The 19,842-nt window shown below is 35.1% G+C and overlaps 3 protein-coding genes across 6 annotated transcripts; 2 read left to right on the top strand and 1 right to left on the bottom strand.

Annotated features, from left to right (window-relative positions):
* Positions 1–1,828: 1,828 nt before the first annotated feature.
* Positions 1,829–10,679, top strand: LOC100255774 (cyclin-A1-4). 3 transcript variants are annotated; one of them, XM_059735015.1, is made up of 11 exons: positions 1,829–2,154; positions 6,218–6,599; positions 6,888–7,018; positions 8,366–8,458; positions 8,700–8,833; positions 8,925–9,000; positions 9,108–9,184; positions 9,280–9,313; positions 9,677–9,826; positions 9,935–10,069; positions 10,271–10,679. In XM_059735015.1, the coding sequence occupies exons 1-11, from the start codon at positions 2,047–2,049 to the stop codon at positions 10,340–10,342; spliced, it is 1,392 nt and encodes a 463-aa protein (XP_059590998.1). In that variant the 5' UTR covers positions 1,829–2,046; the 3' UTR covers positions 10,343–10,679. The 3 variants fall into 3 exon arrangements, with proteins under 3 accessions (XP_059590998.1, XP_059590996.1, XP_059590997.1); XM_059735013.1 differs by having other exon boundaries at positions 6,218–6,638; XM_059735014.1 differs by having other exon boundaries at positions 6,242–6,638; positions 10,271–10,677.
* Positions 10,680–11,904: 1,225 nt separating this feature from the next.
* On the top strand, positions 11,905–16,214 carry LOC100250590 (cyclin-A1-1). Of its 2 annotated transcripts, XM_019216606.2 has the most exons (12): positions 11,905–12,313; positions 13,046–13,169; positions 13,278–13,421; positions 13,510–13,646; positions 14,069–14,161; positions 14,304–14,437; positions 14,549–14,624; positions 14,788–14,864; positions 14,967–15,000; positions 15,328–15,477; positions 15,602–15,736; positions 15,875–16,214. In XM_019216606.2, exons 1-12 carry the CDS (start codon positions 12,110–12,112, stop codon positions 15,944–15,946), a joined length of 1,380 nt encoding a protein of 459 aa, XP_019072151.1. In that variant the 5' UTR covers positions 11,905–12,109; the 3' UTR covers positions 15,947–16,214. The 2 variants fall into 2 exon arrangements, with proteins under 2 accessions (XP_019072151.1, XP_002284567.1); XM_002284531.4 differs by having other exon boundaries at positions 11,906–12,313; positions 13,046–13,421.
* A 44-nt stretch (positions 16,215–16,258) lies between these two features.
* On the bottom strand, positions 16,259–18,942 carry LOC100267814 (uncharacterized). Its single transcript, XM_002285840.5, has one exon. The coding sequence runs from the start codon at positions 18,608–18,610 to the stop codon at positions 16,463–16,465; it is 2,148 nt and encodes a 715-aa protein (XP_002285876.2). The 5' UTR covers positions 18,611–18,942; the 3' UTR covers positions 16,259–16,462.
* Positions 18,943–19,842: the final 900 nt, after the last annotated feature.

The raw sequence follows: 19,842 nt of genomic DNA, 5'->3' as shown, positions 1-19,842 counted from the left end.
TATATATATATATATATTTAAATTATATAAATTATTTTTTTTCAACGTATTTAACTTTTTTTATTATGTTTAACTTTTTTCATTTTTTTAATAAAATTAATATTAAAAAATAAAAATTTTAATATTTTTTTAGTACTTTTTGAAACCAGAAATAGGATAAAAAAATAAATTAAATCACGAATAAATTAATAATTTTTGTACTTTACCTTTTTGGATTTGTATGATATGACCATTTACATAATTTTTAAATCACCTGCGTTGTCTCATCCTATAAATTTTAATAAAATATTAATTTATGTACTTTAAAGTTTGAAAATCCATCCATCCATCTCCTTGAATTATGTTTTGGGACTTTGTCAAACCAATTATTAAAGCCTTTCAAACTCAATTCAAACTCTTGGGCCCACTTACTAGAAAAAGAGAAAAAATAAGTACGTTTCAAAATCAAAACCATATTGTTACCAAAATCACAAGCATTCCTCAATTGTTGGCAATCAATAACAATAATTGAAATTCATCCCGCTTTGCTAGGAACATTTAGGTGTTTAGCATCAATCAAACCTTATTGACAATGTAAATAGGAGAATAATAAAAGAAAAATTAAAATAAAATATAGTTTAAGAATGTAAGTTACTTTTTACTTTCGAATATGGTAAATATTAGGCTATGTTTGATCAAATATACGAGAGAGCGGAAAAATAGAGAAATAAAAAAGTAAAAATAAATAAAAAAGTAAATTTAAAATTAATAAATTATTTTATATATTACTTCAATCTCATTTAATTTTTTTATATATATAAATATTAAATAATTTTAAATTTATAAATATCTAACTAATTGTAATTATATTTTATTTTATTTCGCATTTTTTATGTTAAATAAATTTATTTTTTTTATATTTTTTTTATTTCTTTAGTATTTTTTTAAACCGAACATAGCTTAAATATCAGTTTTTTTTTTCTTTTTTAATTGTGTGTTAAAACTTAAAAAAAAGGTGGTTAGAAGAAAAAAGATTGTAATTTTAACATATTTTTTATATTATATAATTATTATTTTTGTATTATATAGAATGTTTTTAATTTATAGTGCGTTTAATAGTATTTTTATTTTAAATGTTTTTATTGAAAATATTTTATTTAAAATAATACATTTTTTTAAATTTCACAAAACGTCTATTTTTTTTTTTCAAAAACAATTTTTAAATCAAAAATTGGTTCATGAAATCACTATTAAATTGACTTTTAAAATATATTCGAAAGTGTTTTTATACTATTAGTTAAGCCATTGAAAATATCAATTTTCATAAATTTATCAAAATATCTTTATTACCAAATACAAGCAGGTAAATTTTGTTGATGAATTAACATGGTAACAATTCTCTACGTTGTTTCAATTTATTTTTGAATATTCTTGATTGTGATTAAGGTTTTAAAATTTAATTAAATAATTACTAAACCTACTATTTATATAATAATTAAATATTTGACCGTTAGATTTCTCTCCCAATAAAATCACTTAATGTTAAGAAGATTTTTAAAAGATCTTTAAAGAAATTCGTTGGTGTCCCCTTTTTTTCTTTAAACAAAATATTGAATTGTCAGATTTTTTTAAAAATCATTTTAAAAAATTCTAAATTTATTTTCATTCCTTTTTAGCCAGTATACTAAAAAATTTGATGGAGGCATGTGCAGATACTGATTCGTACTCTAATCAAACGATAGAGATCTGTCAAGCCAAATAGACGGTCCAGATCATCTCAAGCCCAACTGCTATTCCCGCTCAAAAACGTTGCAAATAAACAGAGGAGAAAAAAAGAAAAAAAAAAGAAAAAAAAAAAAGTTGCTCTCTTCTCTTCATCAAGAATAAAAAACCATACATAAACCCTAATTGCTTCAAGAATTATATGCCCATTCGCTCAATAAGGTTTCTTCCAGTGCATTTCGCGACCAATAAAGTTAAAACTACCGTCGTTTTTGCAGAGTAATTCCGGCGAGGTCGACGCGTAGTCGCCGGTTACGGTCATCTTCCACAGCGAAGAGGCCTCCGATGACGGAGGATCACGGAAAGGACGTCATGGCGGCCAAGAAACGACCACCTCTCAGAAACGTGACCAACGAAAGAAAGGGACCTCAGATTGGTGCATCAAATGCTATGGTGCGTTCTTCTCTTTCGATTTTCATGGCGTTGTTGTTCTTGTTTCTGCTTTTTCCTTTTGGGTATTGAGATCCCTAAATACATGTTTTGGGCTATTTCAATTGGATGATGATCAAGGACAGTGACCATACTGAAAAAAGGTTACAACCATGTTTGAAGGTACCAGATTAGTGAATCAGGAAAAGGGAATTCTTTTGGGAAAATCGCAACACCCAAACCCGGTAGGAGGATAAAGGAAAATAGAAAAAAAGAAAAGAAAAAGAAAGATTGATGTGAATTGCCTATGTCCACGGGAGTTTGATCTCTTCACTGTTTTTACAACTTGGACGCTTTTGACGGCTAACATTTTTTTTTTTTTTTTTTTTGTGGGATACAAACGAGTCCTATGAACTTACACTGAATAGAAAGTTTCCAGTCCTAGTCAAGCTAAAAAGAGTAATTTACCCAAATCTAAACTTTACAAATATTGACTTTCTCAAAAATAAAAATAAATAATCCAAGTCAAAATGACCAACAATTTTCATGTTGACTCAAATTCTCTCAATACCAGGGTGGGGTATCCCTTCTTGACGCTTACCCCTTATGGGTAGGGTGTCATTGTTGTGCAATCAATAAGAGTAAACATGTGTCAAATTCAAACTCTCATCGAGTCTTTGTCTTCTTTATAACTTCATTATTTTTGCAATTAGTCTCATCCTTGTGTCAACAAGTATCCTTAGTTGAAAATGAAGTCTTAATCATCTTCTCCTTATACTTTTCATCTGATGCCAACATCTTACCATGCTTTTCTATTGTGACAACTTCTTTAGCATTAACATAAGACTTTTCAAGGTGTGACTCTACTGGCAAGTTTTGTAAATTTTGAGACACTTTTATTAATATTCATAATTCCATCCTGTATAAGAAAAAATCATAGCCTAGAGTGTCTAGAACCCCCAAAGAAATCAAACTCCTCATCAATTTAGGAACATTTTTAACATTAATAATATCCTCATAAACTATCAAACATACTCCCCTTCACGGTACCAATCCCAATTGCTTTAAAGTTAAAATCATTGTCCATTGGAATAGGTTTAACATTACATTCCTTATTGGTGTCAAAACATTCTTTATAGGGGCACATATGAAAAGAATATTTAGAATCCAAAATCTAAGAGTTAGAAATTTTTTCATTAACTATAATACAAAACACATCTTCATTATTATTAGACTTTTCATCAACATTATCAAAATTTGAAGTCTCTTGGGATTTAAGTTTTCTCCTTGCTTGTAGGTGTTTTATCAATTCTTCACAATACCTCATAATATATCTTTTATATATATATATATATAATATCCCTTTAAGAGTGTGATCAGAAACAATCATCTTCTCTATTTACTCATATCACAATACGATTTAGACTTCACCACAAGAGCGTATTTAGTATGAGATGAACTACTTGGTTGCTTAATATTTTTTGTCTCTAAGAGAGCAATTGACACCTCATCAATAGTTAACATCATATTTCCAACTAAAAGTGTAATCACCAATGTCTCATATATTTTGATAGAAATGCCATTAAAATAGCAACTCAATTTTCCTTATTAAGTTTGACCTCTACACTTAATAACCACGTTATGCACTTATTAAATTTATTTTTATGATCCTTAACGTCAATTCCTTCATCCATCTTTAAGTCATATAACTACTATTTTCAAATATAATTTATTTGTTAGGGATTTTGACATATTAATTTTCTCAAATTTATTTATTTATTTTCATAAATCAAAAGGAGATTTCTTATTCAAAACACTATCTAAGTGTTTTGAATTAGATAGTATTTTGACTAAGGAATCTTCTTTTCATTCATGGGAAAAGTTAAAGAAAACTTATATGTCGAAATCCCTAATAAATAGATTACATTTGAAAAACAGTTATACGAGTTGAAAGTAGATAAAGAAACCAATGTTAGAGATCCTATAAATAAATTTAATAAGTACATAACTCAACTATTAAGGGTGGAGATCAAGATTAATGAGTAAGATCGAGTTTTTATTTTATTTGCGTCCTTACTGAAACCATATGAGACATGGGTGACAACACTTATTGTTTGGAAAAGCGATGTTAAAAGTGGATGAGGTGTCAATTGCACTTTTAGAGACAAAAAAATATTAAGCATTTTTTCTCACACCAAACAAGCTTTTATGGTGAACTTTGAATCATATTATGGTAGGAGTAAATTGAAAGGGAGATATTATAATAGGATAGGTGATTGTTTCTAATCACATTCTGGAGGGATGTGGAGTGTTACTATTATTAGAAAAAAAATGACATGTTTAGAGGTATTGTGAAGAATTGACAAAGCACTTAGAAGTAAGGAGAAAACTTAAATCCTAAGAGACTTCAAATTTTGCTATTGTTGTTAATGAAAAGTTTAATAATGATAATGATATTTCTATTTTACTTGATGAAGACATTTTTTCTTCTTGGATTTTGGGTGTTATTTTTGTATGTGCCCATATAAGAAGTGTATTGACACCTACAAAGAATGTAATGCTAGTACTATTTTAATTGATAATAATTCTAGCTATAAAGTTAGTGGGATTGATTGTGTTAAAGTGAAGATGTTTGATAGTGTTGTGAGGATATTGATAATGTTAAGCATGTTCCTAAATTAAGGAAAATTTTAATTCTTTTAGGGGCTTTAGATCTTTTGGGCTATTACTAGACCAATTGTAAAAAGAATGAAGTTATGAAGAAGACAAAGACAGTTTCTCGAATCAAGTTTGATGAGAGTTTGAACTTGACACATGTTTACTTTTAGTGATTGTGTAGTGGTGACATCTTACCCATAAGGGGTGCAAAGGTGGGTATCAAGAAGAGATACCTCCACATGTGAATTGAGAGAATTTGAGTCAAGGTGGAGATTGTTGGTGATTTCGACTCAAATTATGGATCTTTAGTTTTGAAAAAGTTGATATTTATAGAGTTTATAATATAGGACAAACCTTTGATTGAATGTTTACAATCAAGTTGGTAGGTTAGAGGTTTTATTTTTTAAGGTTTAAGGAGATGGACAAGGAATAGAATTTATGACAACAGGAAAAAAACAAAATAAAAATATAAAGAAAGAATATGAGAAGAAGAAGGGATAGAAACTTTATAATCTCATTAAGGCCTTCTAGGGATTTCATTTAGAGGAAAAATAATGAAATCTCATCGGTGAGAATTGCAATGCTTGAGAAAAAACTAATATTATTTAATCATTTTATTTTGGTTTACATCAATTATCCTTATTTACAAGCTTCTCAAAGAAATTCAAATTTTGTTAGGATTCTATTGATCTATTATGACTCGAATTCTCCTAATTTAACTTCAACAGATGCTAATCTTAATTTAATTCCAACTAAGACTATCATTTTAAAGTTTATTTCTTTCTTTCCTTCCTTTTTTTAAGTAGATCTCAGATATTCATCCTTCTTAGTTTAGGTTTGGGTAAATTACTGTTTTTGAGTTTGACTAAGATCGGGAAGCTCACTCTTTAGGGTTGACCAAGAAGACTATAAATATGTGGTTTTACATAGGATTTGTAGAGAGGTTGAAAAAAAAAGTAGGCCATCAAAGTTGTAAGGAGAGTGAAAACAAATAGGCAAATGATATATTGAGTTTTGGGTAGAGAGTTTTAGTATGAATTTTTGAAGTTTAGTAATGAATTTAATCTCTCTTTCCCGTGGAAGTAGGCAATTATGTTGAACCACATAAATCTTTTGTTTTCTTTATTTTACTTTTTTTTTTACCGTGTTATGATTTTTCCAACAACTTTCAACAAATTTAGAATTATAGGTAGGTTTGGGCAATTGTTTCACCAAAAAAAAAAAAGAATGATACCATTTTATGGGTTTTATGTGTGCTTTGAAAATAATATGAAAATCTAATTGGAAATGTTTCTTGTCATTTTGTTCCCTGATGCCTCATAACTTTATTTTGCTCTTTTATCCTTTACATTCATATTGAAATGGGACATAAGTTAGTAGCTTGCTTCCTGTTTAACAGTATCCTTGTTCTAATTTTTGGGGAAAAAAGGTTAACCAAGGTTCATATTTGAAGGCACCATGCACAGCAAAAACTTTCAAGATAAAGAAGAGATCTTTGACCTGCATTCGTGGTACAACCCTCTCTCAAAATACTTTCCCTGCATCCTTGAATGTAAAATCAAGTCCTGCTGTTTCTTGTGAGGATACATGCTTCCCCAAGAGTGATCAACCTGTTGGTAGTCTTTCTGCTTCCAGCAGCATGGTTAGTGTCCTTTCTGCCCCTAGAACTATGGGTGTTTCCCCAAGTCAATCAGATGGTTCAGTTTCTTTAGATGAGACCATGTCTACTTGTGATTCTTTGAAGAGTCCAGAATTTGAATATATCAATAACCATGATGCTTCTCCAGTTAGTTTTGTTGAGACAAAGACAGGTACCTGTCTCCATCTTTCGAAGCATGTGGAAATAACAGGTTTCTTCTTCTAATAAATTTATAACTTTTCTTGTCCACTTCATTTAGCTACTCTGGATGGGCTTTTCCCTTGGTTGTTTTGTTTGATAATTGGCAGCTTTATTATTTAGATTTTATTTCTTTTTGTAAAATTTTGGTAATTAAAATGTTGTCCATGACATCTTGCTTAGCTTTCTGTGACTGCAATTGCAAATTATAGTTATATATTCTCCTGGCCTTGTTAATTTAGTTCTGTAATTTTGATCTCAGGAAATATCTGCAAGGGAGATGTGGAGGTGGAAACAATTGACAAAATTGTTAATGTTGATAAAAATTTCCTGGATCCACGGTTTTATGCAGCCATCGATTGTGATATCTACAGTAACTTGCGTGCATCTGAGGTTTCTTTTGCATTTTAAATATATGTGCTATTTATTCCCATATATTGTTCATTACATTGGTATTGCCAAGTAAACACATATCCAAACTTATTATTTGTTCAGTACATCAGTATCTCTAAAGTAAACACATGTCCAAACTTATTCATTTCTCATGGACTTGCCGTTAACTATAAAATCAGCATTCAAAATTTCAAAAAAGCCTTCTTGCTTTTGTATGTTCAAGTAGGACAACAACCTCATATGTGTTTTGCAAAAATTGATTACTAGTGTTGCAAGGCTATGAAGTTTGCTATCATCTAATCTTTTACTCTACAAGGTTAACAATGTTAATTGTCACCTTTAGTAATTGTTATCATTTTTACTTTTACAAGTAACTAGAAACATAAAGAAATACATTGAATGACTCCTTTTGCGACTGGTCATAATGAATCATGTTGGCGTGCATTAAAATATTTTTATAAGATATTAAACAATTATTATTTTATATTCTAATAAAAGCACACTGATTTTTAAGAATTCTAAGTATGAATTTTTTTATTTTTGACTCCCACTTTCATTTTCTTGGAGTTGAAGATTCACTCTTAAGGTGAAATTATTAAGTGAATGAACATTTGAAATGGGCTTTCTTTCTTGGACATTGATTTATTCTAATCATTCAATGGACGTCTTTAGGTATCTCTAATGAATCAGTTTGTCTCCGATGTGTCAATATGATTTCTTAATAAATTTTTTTAGCAGGATACTAATTTTGTGTAACATCATAGATATTGATATTTTTTTCTCAACTAAAACAGATATTTTCACTTTTCACTTTTAATCCATTGACAAATTCTGTGGGATTTTTTAAGTCTTTGGAATTTTATAGTAAATTAATAATTTGACATGGAATGTGGATAAAAATCATATAGACAGACCAGGATGGTTTGTTAATGGCAGATACAAATTTTGTAAGAAGTCTAGAGCCAAACATGAATGACCAACCTTTGCATGGGAATCATCCTCTCATAAGTGTGTTGGTTGGTTTGTAGGAGTATTAGCTGACTTTTGGCATTAGTGGGTGCTGGTTCTTTGGTAGTTCATCAGATCAATTTTGGCATTAGTTGTTGCAGATTCTTTGTTAGTTCTGCACAGATAAACTCAATTTCCATCTCTGATGAGGACTGCGTTGAGGAAATTTTAGTTTCATAATTTTCTTTTGTATAGACAGACTTGTTTGAGCATGTCATACGGTTAGCTAAATTATGTTTTACATAGTTATATTCTTTTTATCTAGAATTCCTAGTCTGGAATCTCATTTGACTTTCCTACTTTTCTTCATTCTCTATCCCATTGCTGAGGTCATTTTAGGCAAAGAAACGGCCTTCCATTGACTTCATGGAAAGGGTTCAGAAAGACATTAATCCCAGCATGCGTGCAATACTCATTGATTGGCTTGTGGAGGTAAACTATAATAGTTTTCTTTCACATTTCCTTTGTGGATTGGTATATTCTAAGGAATCTCCCCCCTCCTCACATCAGGGACGGGTTTTGTTTTATAGCAACAACTTCATATGTTGATAGCTGGGGCTTTTCCTCGGATAATAAAAATCCTTATTGTCGATGTCATCAGCTGCTCTTGTGTGTAAAGTTGTGGTTATTACTATCTTGAAACCAGTGGTCTTAATTCTAATTCCAACTTCAGGTAGCTGAAGAGTACAGGCTTGCACCAGATACACTATTTTTGACTGTTAACTACATAGATCGTTATCTTTCTGGCAATGTTATGAATAGGAAGCAGTTACAATTGCTTGGCATTGCCTGCATGATGATTGCAGCGTAAGATTTTATTATTTCCTTTTGTTTTCTTCTTGCCAAATCCGTTGAAATTGGGTATGGATAATGACCATGAAAATGAAAACATTGCCAGTAAATATGAGGAGATTTGTGCGCTCCAGGTGGCAGAGTTCTGTTACATAACTGATAACACGTACTCCAAGGAGGAGGTTTTGAATCTATTCTCTTTTAGCTGAATTGTGCTTGCCTAGATGCTTCTTCGAATTGTTCCTTTGTGCTCTCATTTGAGTTGTCATTCAGCAATTTAATTTTCCAGGTTTTGCAAATGGAATCTGCAGTCTTGAATTATTTGAAGTTTGAAATGACAGTCCCAACAACTAAATGTTTTTTGAGGTAAGGCCTATCTTTCTGGTTCTTATTGAATATTCTGAGTTCCATTGCTGTTTGTTTGTGTAGTTATTGACATCTGATTGATTCACAATGTTAAGGCAATTTATTCATGCTGCTCAAGGGAACAATAAGGTACCTGTCTTGAACTGGTTTAATCATGGTACTTTGTTTTATGTCATTCTCTATTGGTTACTAGGTTTTATGAACTTTGCTTTTTGATCATTATGATGGAGCATTTGGCTGGTAAATGATGTAACAATAGCAACAAATGTTGCTCTTGATTAATATTTGAGTTGAAAGAGGGAGTGGGATGCAATTCAAACTGACACTATGTTAGTATAAATAAAACCTTGAATAATGACCATTGTAGTACTCACTTCCACTTGATATTGTAGTCTTTAAATATGGAAGCGCTTGGATATCCATATTTAGTCCTTTGCCTGGTGATTCTTGAATACTTGATACTTTTTGGTGATCATATTTGTTGCTTTGTAGGATCCATCATTGCAACTGGAATGCTTGGCAAGCTACCTTACAGAGTTATCACTCCTAGAGTACAACATGCTTTGTTATGCACCATCGCTAATAGCTGCTTCTGCGACTTTCTTGGCTAGATTTATACTTTTCTCAGCAGAGAAGCCTTGGGTAAGTCAGACATCGTATCAGACTGATCTTGTAATTTCTTAGACGCTTTGGTTTACCATCTCCCTTGACATAGGATTATAACTCATCCCTCTATTTGTTTTGGTACAGAATTCTATGTTGGGGCATTATACACATTACCTGCCCTCTCATTTGCATGATTGTGTTAAGGCATTACATCATCTTTGCTGTAACAACCATGGTTCTGGTTTACCCGCAATTAAGGAGAAATACAGTCAGCACAAGGTAAGCCAAATTTCCCTCTGTGTGTGTTTCATACTTTCTCTAGGTTTATATTGCCTCACCTTCAACTGAAAAAACTTATGACTGTCGACATTAGAGAAGTAATATCAGAAACTGCACACGAACTCTTTACTGATACAAACGCAAACTTTTGTTGATATCCAAATGTCCTGAACTAAACTTGGGTCTTCTTTTATGAACCAGTATAAATTTGTGGCAAAGAAGTATTGCCCCCCTTGTGTGCCTCCAGAGTTTTTTGAAGACCCAAGCGACTAGATGTCAGATAAGTATGGCAATGCTTGGCTGAATAGACTTGGATGTTTCTGCTGTCAGCTGTGTGGTCTTTCCTGGTGATGTGTTTACTTTTTTAACCAACATCCCACATGAAATTTTTAAACTCCATAGTTTTGTGTATACTTTTGGAGTTTCAAGTAGCATAGTCTTCTTCTACTGTTTCATTTCACTCTTCTCTGTTGAAGATAAACCCACCAGGTTCATATCGTACGTAATGTGTTCTTGTTTAAATTTCTTTAGTTTACCCCAATTTTCAACCTTGTACATGACCATTTCTTTTAATGCATCTTGATATTCAACTGTACATAAACATTCCTTTCAATGATCCCTTCTCTTTCATGGAAAACAAATGGGGAAAATAAATTGAGTTATCTGTCCTGTAATATGTAAATTTGGCAATGATGCATTTTTTAATTAAATTTTATTTATTTATTTATTTTTAATTTCAATGAATCAAGGATGACTAAAAACCTATTAGATAATTCTACAAAACACTTTTAATTTTTTTAACACTTAATTTTTTTAGAATCACTCCCATACGCACTTTAAATAGTTGAATTAATTCATTTGAATTACAAATAGGAAGAGAGAGATCTAATTCTCAAATAAGAAATTTTCAAATTTGGAATCACGTTGAAAATAAAAATATATTTTGTTAAAACACACTCAATCAATTTTATAACTTACCAAAAAAAAAAAAAAAAGGTCAGATAGCATTCTTTCCTTCCAGGTAATCTTGGCTTATGGGAAGATGTATTAAATTATTTGTAAAAACCTTGTGATCCTTCTTGCCCTGTTCTAACCCGTAGGAAAGGGGTCATGTTCCCTTTTTCCCTCTTTTGTCATTTATTGGGCCGGGTGTTCATTGAATTAAGAAAAATTAATAAGCTTCTGGGGAAAGATATAAATTTAAAATTTTATACCATTTTGAATTTGTCATTAATAAAATATGGATACGAATTTTCTAAAATTAAATTTGATTATTTATTTTTCTTCCTTTTTCATTTCTTATTTGCTTTTCCTCCTGGTTTTTTCTTATTGGGATAGAAATTTTAAATCATTACAGAAAATGATGTAATTTTCAATCCCTAAATTTCGAACAAGCCAAAAAAAAAATTTGACTATGTGGCTTAAAAGCTCTGAAACTGGATCATGTGGGTCTCACTCCTAGCTCAGTTTCTGCTCCCTAAAGCCACATCGACTGACCGTTAGGTTGTTTAAATTCAAATTCAAATTCAAACCCCAACCTCCCTAACCTCACAGCCCGTCACCTTCACAAATCTAACCGACAACTAAAACTCCCTCAAACCGATGAAAACGAAAATCCACCTCAGCCTTGACCACAGGCTCCATCACTCTCCGCAGTTCTATTGGCCCTTCTTACACAAAGATGAATACAGTTAAAAGAAAATAGAAGGGGACAGATCTGTGGGCCCCACTCTGCGACGCTCCTAACGATTATCGAGCAGATCGGACGGTCAGGATGTCTTTCAATTCAAACACCGCTTTTCCCCGCCTCAAAGTACCATTAAAGTAGTACGTTAAATCACACGCAGCACCGTCTCTCTCTAAATCCTTTCCCCTTCTTTACTATCATCCCTGTAAGAATCTTGAAAAACATTTTCAAAAATTCATGACTTAAACCCTAGTTGCTTCAAAAGATTCAAAGATTTGAATCCCCTTCTTTTTCTCCTTTATCTGGTTTGCTTTGTTCATTTTGAACCAGATAGAGAGAGGGGCTCTTCAGCTATGTCGACCCAGAATCGCCGTTCCTCAGTTTCTTCGTCGTCGTCGTCGTCGTCCTTGATGAAGCGGTCGTCGTCGGATAATCATGGTAAGGTTACGACGGTGCCGTCGCATTTGGCCAAGAAGCGGCCGCCTCTCAGTAACATTACCAACCAAAAGAATGCTTCTCTGAGTGGGTTAAAAAGCTCGGCTGCGGTCGGGACTATGGTGGGTTTTCATTCTTGATGTGATTGATTGTTGGGATTTGTTTGGTTGCTAAGAAAACCGTGGGAAAGAAAGGGAAAACTGTTATTGGTTTTGTTTTTTTTGTTTCACAGGAAAGATTCACAAACCAAAAAAAAGGATCATTATAGCTTGATTTGATGTTTTCTTTTTCTTGGTATTCTCTGGTTTCTGAGATGCCACACAAGAATTAGTGAATGTTCGGGTATCATCTTGTTTATGGCACTATGAAAAATTAAGTTTTTTTTTTTTTTTGTTATTTTGTATTTTTCTGTGACTTTTTCTCGTTCTTTTCTTTTTCCCTGGTTGAAGGTTTTTTCTTATGGATCGTCCTGATCGTTTTATTTTTCGAGACCAGAACAATGCATTATAAGCATTCAAATTTTTGTGTTATTTCCAATTCTTCCAAATTTTCAATCTATTTGATCAAATGCCGCTTTTTATTTGGGAAACAAAATCGCACCCTGAGAGAATTGTCGTTATAGAAAAAAATAGTTTAGACAAGAAATCAGTCAATTATTATCTCTGGATTTAAGGTTTGAATTTAAATCTCAGGTGAAAGTCAGTCCTCTCCGCTATCATTTCATAGGGTGGCTCAAATTTCAAACCCAAATCCACCTTTTAATATTTGTCTCTAGCTATACCAAATCCACAATCTAATATTTGTTTAATACCATGTGGGGTGAAATGACTAACTAGGGTTTTGTCTTCTTGAAGGTACCATGTGCGGAAAAAATTTCTAAAGCAAAGAGGGGATCTTCTAAAATTTCCCGAAGTGTAGGCATCACTGGAAATACATCATCTGCTTCCTTGAATGTGAAACCAACTGCAGTTATTCCCTGTAAGGACACATCTCTTCCCAAAAGTGATGGAACTGCCTCTACTGTTACCGCCCTTCCAGATCCTTGCAGCTTGGATGTTTCACCGAATCGATCCGATGGTATTTCAGCTTCCATGGATGAGACGATGTCTACTTGTGATTCTTTCAAGAGCCCAGAAGTTGAATATATGGACGTTGATGATTTAGCGGTTAATTCTATTGAGAGGAAGACATGTAGCAAGCTCTACATTTCAGAGCATGTGGAAGCAGAAGGTTGCATTTTTGCCTTGTCCATTTATGTTGTTTCTTTTGTGTTCAATGTGAAGATTTTCTCACTGGGTCTCCATTGTTTTGTTCACAGGAAATATTTGCAGTGAAGATATACATGTGGAGACAGAAACAAATGGTAAAATTGCTGATATCGATGACAATTTCGGGGATCCACAGTTCTGCGCAACCATGGCTTGTGACATCTACAAGCACCTGCGTGCATCTGAGGTTTAACATCTTTTCCATTGATAATCTATACGTTTCTGACTTGATCTTATTAAATAAATGCTCTTTCTTGTTGAAGTTCCTGGAAACAAGATGTATTCTATAAAGATCATTGTGTGTTTTGATGGGGATGATACCTTTAAGACATGTATTTTCCTGTCTGTCTTAACTTGGTCAGTTCAGTCCATTCAAAAAATACATTTGTTCAGGGTAATCTGTAGAACCCCTCCATTCATTTAGATTTGCATGAATTTTCCCTGAAATTGCTTTCTTTCATGAAGCCTCTTATGGAGTTACTTATTGTATGGTCCAAAATTTTTTAGAATGCTACATATTCACATGATAAGATATGATTTTAGGTCTTGATTTTTATTATTGTTTTGCCTTTTCTTCATGTAATTTGTTCATTTCCTGGGGTTTTCTAGGCAAGGAAGAGGCCTTCCACAGACTTCATGGAGAGAATTCAGAAAGACGTTAATGCAAGCATGAGGTCAATTCTCATTGATTGGCTTGTGGAGGTAGATTATATTTAAGTAATTATATGGTATCCATCTTATATTTCGATCAATTCTAATATTGTACAATGGGGATTTACATTGATTACCAAGATGTTTCATTGTAGTCTTTCTAGAGGTGTAATAAATTCTAATGCAACTGCAGGTTGCTGAAGAGTACAGGCTTGTGCCTGATACATTATACTTGACAGTGAACTTCATAGATCGGTATCTTTCTGGGAATGTGATGAACAGGCAACAGCTACAATTGCTTGGTGTTGCATGCATGATGATTGCTGCGTAAGATGCTACCTCTCTTTTTTCCTGTATTTGTTCCCTCTTGCTTTCAATCTCCCTTCTGTTTTAAGGAAATAATATGGATGTTAACAAGAAACATGATAAAATTGGCAGCAAGTATGAAGAGATTTGTGCACCCCAGGTGGAAGAATTCTGTTACATAACTGATAACACCTATTTCAAGGAGGAGGTTTGGGTTCTCCTCTTTGTGTAAATAGTAGATTCATTTAAATGTTCATTTGAATTGTAGTTGATCTTCTTTACTTGCAATTTGCAAAAACATGAAACAGTTTCCTAGTTGTTTTTTTAATCTCTTCCTTGACAATAAAACTGAGCAACTTAGACTCTTGCAGGTTTTGCAAATGGAATCTTCTGTCCTAAATTACTTAAAATTTGAAATGACAGCTCCAACAGCTAAATGTTTTTTGAGGTAATATTCAGGTTGTCTATCCCTATTGATGTCAAAAATACAATGGTTATCTCACATATGCTGATTTAAGTGTTGATTTGTGCTTCGTTGACAAAACAATAGGCGATTTGTTCGAGCTGCTCAAGGAATGAACGAGGTATCTGTCTTGGACTGTAACATCTAGTAATTCAGATTTATATCTTTCTTCATTACATGCACAACTTCAAATCATGTTATTTTCCAATCACTGGAGCACAGTCCACAATCTTAAGAATCACAAACAAAAGCAAATAACAGCTAGTATAATTCCTTAATATCTTGTCATAAGAATAACTTCCATTAGTCATTTTGTTCTTTATCAAGCCCAACATTCCTCTTGGTGTAATGGGACCGATGATGCTTTTTTGTGCTAGGAATTTGTTAACCCACTGAAAAGCTATGGTTCTCTGTGATGGTTTGATGACTTCATCTGTTCTTTCCATAGGTTCCATCGTTGCAGCTCGAGTGCTTGGCGAACTATATAGCCGAGCTATCCCTTCTGGAGTACAGTATGCTCTGTTATGCTCCATCACTTATAGCGGCTTCAGCAATTTTCTTGGCCAACTATATTCTTCTCCCTTCAAAGAGACCTTGGGTAAGGGTTTGATGAAATGTTAGGCAGATTTTGCTTGTTCAAATGCCTTATGGACTACCGAGTTATGTTGTAGCTTTCTCTTCTGAAACCTCCTAATTTCAATCTGGTATTGATTTTGGTCCAGAATTCTACCTTGAGGCACTACACACTCTACCAGCCCTCTGATTTGTGTGATTGTGTTAAGGCTCTTCATCGCCTATGCTGTAACAACCACAATTCTAGTTTACCTGCAATCAGGGAGAAATACAGTCAGCACAAGGTGAGCAAAATTTCTGTTCCAGTTTCCAGACTGATTTCGAGTTCTTCACATGCCCTGTTTTTTTTAGAATCTGTTTGCTGTAGATTGGTTGATAATTCAAATGTCCTAAAACTGACATGCTTCTTTTGTGCACACCAGTACAAATTTGTGGCGAAGAAGTACTGCCCTCCTTCCATACCTTCAGAGCTTTTCCACAACCTAAGCAACTAAGCACTATGGCGTAATTTTTCCAATGTTCTGTTGGATTAGCTTCTGTGTGTATGGTGTAGGCTGCTTGTTCTAGTTCCAACTGCTGTAATCCCCTTTCTGATAACAACACCTGTTTTTGGAATTTTGACTCCGACGTTAGGGTGGTGTCCTCCCCTAGATCATAATCTTGTACAATTGAGTTTTCTTATTTAGCTTTTGTAGCTCATTTCAATGTCCAACTTCTGTACAGATTTATCTTTTATGTCATTCATCTCCTTGTTCCCTTTAATTTCAAACTCCAATCTTCACAAATGGGAAAGTCATTCATTCAAATGGACTAATTGCACAACTGGATTTATATATAACATCAAGTTAATAGCACCAACTTCTGAAAGAGTCATATAATACTTACAGAGGTTTATACACTAGCAATATTATAGCTGCTTGAGCATTAAGCATTAAGCAATCTACAGAGAGGTTCATACGCTAGCAAAAGCCGAGTAATACAATATTATAGCTGCTTGAGCATTAAGCAATCTAGGCCCGTAGACCACACTGAGGCTTGGCCAAGACCCAGGGTGCAGCCTCAACACCATGATTCGGAGTGTTGCTGAGCCAGTGACAATCTTCAAAGGAGCAGTGTGGCCCGTCCACCTGCAACTTCACATCAACCGGCCTAATGACCTTGGGAGCCCAGGCGGGAGTCCCATCCTCGTATGAATTATGTGTCAATCGATGAAGCCCTGAGCCATCCAAATTCACCACAAAGATATCGCCATAAGGCTGGTAGTGATGTGCGTTGGAGATGGGCTCAGCTGATACTGCGGCATAGTCTGAAGTGAAAACAATGCTCTTCCCGTCAGGGCTGAACCATGGGTGGTTAGTCCTCCCAGCTGAACCGCTATGAACCACCTTCCTGAGGCCGGTCCCGTTAGGGTGAATCACGTACAGTTCAAACCCACCACCACCCGGGTTCTCCCGGTCGGATGCAAAGACAATCCAGTCACCGTCCGGTGACCAATTACACATTGTGTCCGTCCATGGGCCCTCTGTTAACCGATGGATCCCACCTCTCTCTCCATCCACAGCATCCATTATGTACAGATTCTTATAGCCAGACCGGCCTGACCGGAACGCGATCCATTTCCCGTCCGGTGATGGCGAGGGAAATGCGTTATTCTCACCGCCGGTGGTCAACTTTTTGTAGCTAGGCTGGTCAACGTCATCAACGTTGATAGACACTATATCCACTTTTGTGCTTTCTGTAGCGAATGTGGGACCTGCACTAGTGTATACAACCCCTTTCCGTTTATGGTCCCAAGCGGTGGAGAAGGCGATTCCGGAGAACACCTCCCGCCGGCCAGAACCGTCCCGGTTCACCACGTAAACCCCCGGGAATTCGACGTAAGCGATCCGGTCGCCGCCCGGTGAAAACGAAGGGAACGAACCGTCAAATCTAAACAGAGAGATTTCAGGTAATGGGCTTTTGAGGTTTTCGAGCAGCAGGTGAGGGCTTTTCCCTCCGTTACTGTCGCCTCTGCATCTGTGGTAACCAATTCGAGTAGAATCGGGCGAGATGAACGGATTAAAGTGGTGAGTTTGGGGAGAAATCCGACGAGTTAATTCCCTAAACTCGTTACTGAGAAGGTCAAACAACTCAATGTGGCGATAATCTGAATTGAGCCTTCTCGTCGCCACGGCAATGAAGTTTTTGTTGCCTGGCGAGGTAGCTGGGGTGAAAGCGTGGAGACCAGGTGGAGTGACTCGCTCGATAACCACTGACTCAGTAAGAATCGCTCTGTAGATACTCCACCAGCCATCGCTGCCTCTACGGTGGAAAAACAGAGTAGAATCATCGACCCAACACGGCCAACCACCGTGTTCCACAACTTTCGTCCTCTCAGACCCATCACGAGTCCTGAAAACGTAGATATCGGTGCTGAGCTCTTCAACTTCCCCACCCCAGCCTCTCTCTCCATAAGAAGCCACCGCTGTCCATACCCCCGACGGCGATACAGCCGGGCTGTAATCAGCCACCCCATACGGTGTCAACCGCCTAGTCGACCCCGTCGGAAGATGAGTCGAGTAGACAGCAGCCCAACTTTTCCTGGGCACACCCGAGTCCTCGTGAGTCGATACGTAAACCAAGTCCTCACCAACTAAGCTAGGCCTGTCTTTCATCGAAATTCGACCGTCGCTCTGTTCAGTGTTAGTACCCAATAGCGGAACCTCAACTCGAACTGCGGTCTCCAGTGCAGATCTTCTCCTAGAGTTCGTGGGAGTATCATAATAGATTATGTCAAGATATATATTCGACGACCCATTTCTCTCGGTGACATAGATGGTTTGCAGAGACTCATCTGGGCGTTTCACGCTTGAGCTTTCAACTAGGGTTTGATTGGCTAGAAGAGAAATAATTGGAGAAGATGGGAAATGACCGTTGAAATTCACGGACTGACCATCGGTAATCCGAAGCTCGTCGGCGATAGTAGAAGGCCCCAGAGTCGGGAGGCTGAAAACGTCGAAGGCATAGTCGGATCTCCCCAGCGTTGTGAAGATGATGCTGGTGGTGCTGGTGGTGGGGCCGTCATGGTCCGCCGCTGCAGAGAAGAGTGTGATGACCAAACTGAGAAAGAAAAAGAGAAGTGTTATGCGGTTCATCTCTCTAGGGCTTGGAGTCTCCATAGTGTGGTTCGTGGACGACAGGCAGGGCCACTAGATATTATCATCAGAAGAGGAGAGTGAGATTGTATAGCGTTACAAAGCTGTGATGGCTGTGATGATTAGAGGCCGTTAACTAGTTTGGAGGTTGGATGAGGTTGTAGTGTAAGGGATGACGTTTCACGGGAAGGCGGGTCCAAGAATGATGGAAATTAGCCACGTGTCAATGGGAGGATGGCTGAAATTGTTGGGGGTGTGTCCTTTGGGTGATGTCGCTGTGACTGTTGTCTATTTCTATCCGGATGATTTGGGAATCCATTGTTGTATACCTCCTAAATTTTTCTAACCTGTCCCATTTATTGAATTAGACACAAAAGCCCAGATATCGAATTGGTTGGTCTACACTCTTCCCTCTGCCCAAGCCCAATCCAATGGATTGTTACAGGCCCAAACCTTGAGTTTGGAGCAGAAGTAATTTATTTTTAAAAACCAAATTCACAAAGTATATTTTCTTCCAAATTAGTTTTCAATTCTCATCGACATGAGCATGCACGTCACAAAATCCTGACAGCTACAAATTTGATTTTTTTTTTTTAAACCAATTAAAACCGTACTTACTAACTATAATTTTAAATTTAAGCTTAAATCAACAATTGATAATTATAAACAATCTGAGTCTAACCCAATTAATACGAGTTAAACTCGACCAATTTGAATTCAACTCGAGTTTAAAAAAATGAGGTTGAATTGAGATTTAGTCGAGTACTTTAACTTAAAGATCAATATGGATTGAGTTTGAATAATTATTTCTTAATTTGGGTTGAGTTAGGTTGGGGTTAGTCATCACCTAACCAATCTGTCAAAGTTGCATCGTAATTATTGAGTTTGTAACTTTTGAAAACTTAATTCAATTAACATAATTCCTCTTAAAAGGGAAAGGTATCAAGCAGTACTATAATTTCAATTGATTAAAATGGAAAGGTCTTGAGAAATAATATAATTTCAAAATGATAATATCCATAGGATAAATTTTATTACACGTGGACAACTTTTTATATAAAATTCAAATTTTACTTTTATAAATGGAAATTTGTTGTAAATGAAGAGTAATGAATGACCACATTGATGGTCAGTATGAACTCCATTTACTCATCTTTAAGATGAGTAATGGGAGTTCATATTATGAAACCTATAAAAGGCTTCTTATCCCTCCATGTAAGAGCATCCCGAGAAAAAGAAGAAAGTTCTTCCTCTCA

Source organism: Vitis vinifera, chromosome 18 (assembly GCF_030704535.1).
Source record: "Vitis vinifera cultivar Pinot Noir 40024 chromosome 18, ASM3070453v1".
NCBI classification, from domain to species: Eukaryota; Viridiplantae; Streptophyta; class Magnoliopsida; order Vitales; family Vitaceae; genus Vitis; species Vitis vinifera.
This window is presented reverse-complemented; position numbering and strand designations above follow the sequence as displayed.

Bases quoted from the DNA above. Each gene is read 5' to 3' on its own strand.
- LOC100255774 (XM_059735013.1), top strand. From the start codon at position 2,047: ATGACGGAGGATCACGGAAAGGACGTCATGGCGGCCAAGAAACGACCA. The intron at 2,155-6,217 runs GTGCGTTCTTCT...TGGGGAAAAAAG, and splicing joins TTGGTGCATCAAATGCTATG to GTTAACCAAGGTTCATATTT. The intron at 8,459-8,699 runs GTAAACTATAAT...TTCCAACTTCAG, and splicing joins TCATTGATTGGCTTGTGGAG to GTAGCTGAAGAGTACAGGCT.
- LOC100250590 (XM_002284531.4), top strand. From the start codon at position 12,110: ATGTCGACCCAGAATCGCCGTTCCTCAGTTTCTTCGTCGTCGTCGTCG. The intron at 13,422-13,509 runs GTTGCATTTTTG...TTTTGTTCACAG, and splicing joins AGAGCATGTGGAAGCAGAAG to GAAATATTTGCAGTGAAGAT. The intron at 14,625-14,787 runs GTTTGGGTTCTC...AGACTCTTGCAG, and splicing joins ACACCTATTTCAAGGAGGAG to GTTTTGCAAATGGAATCTTC.
- LOC100267814 (XM_002285840.5), bottom strand. From the start codon at position 18,610: ATGGAGACTCCAAGCCCTAGAGAGATGAACCGCATAACACTTCTCTTT.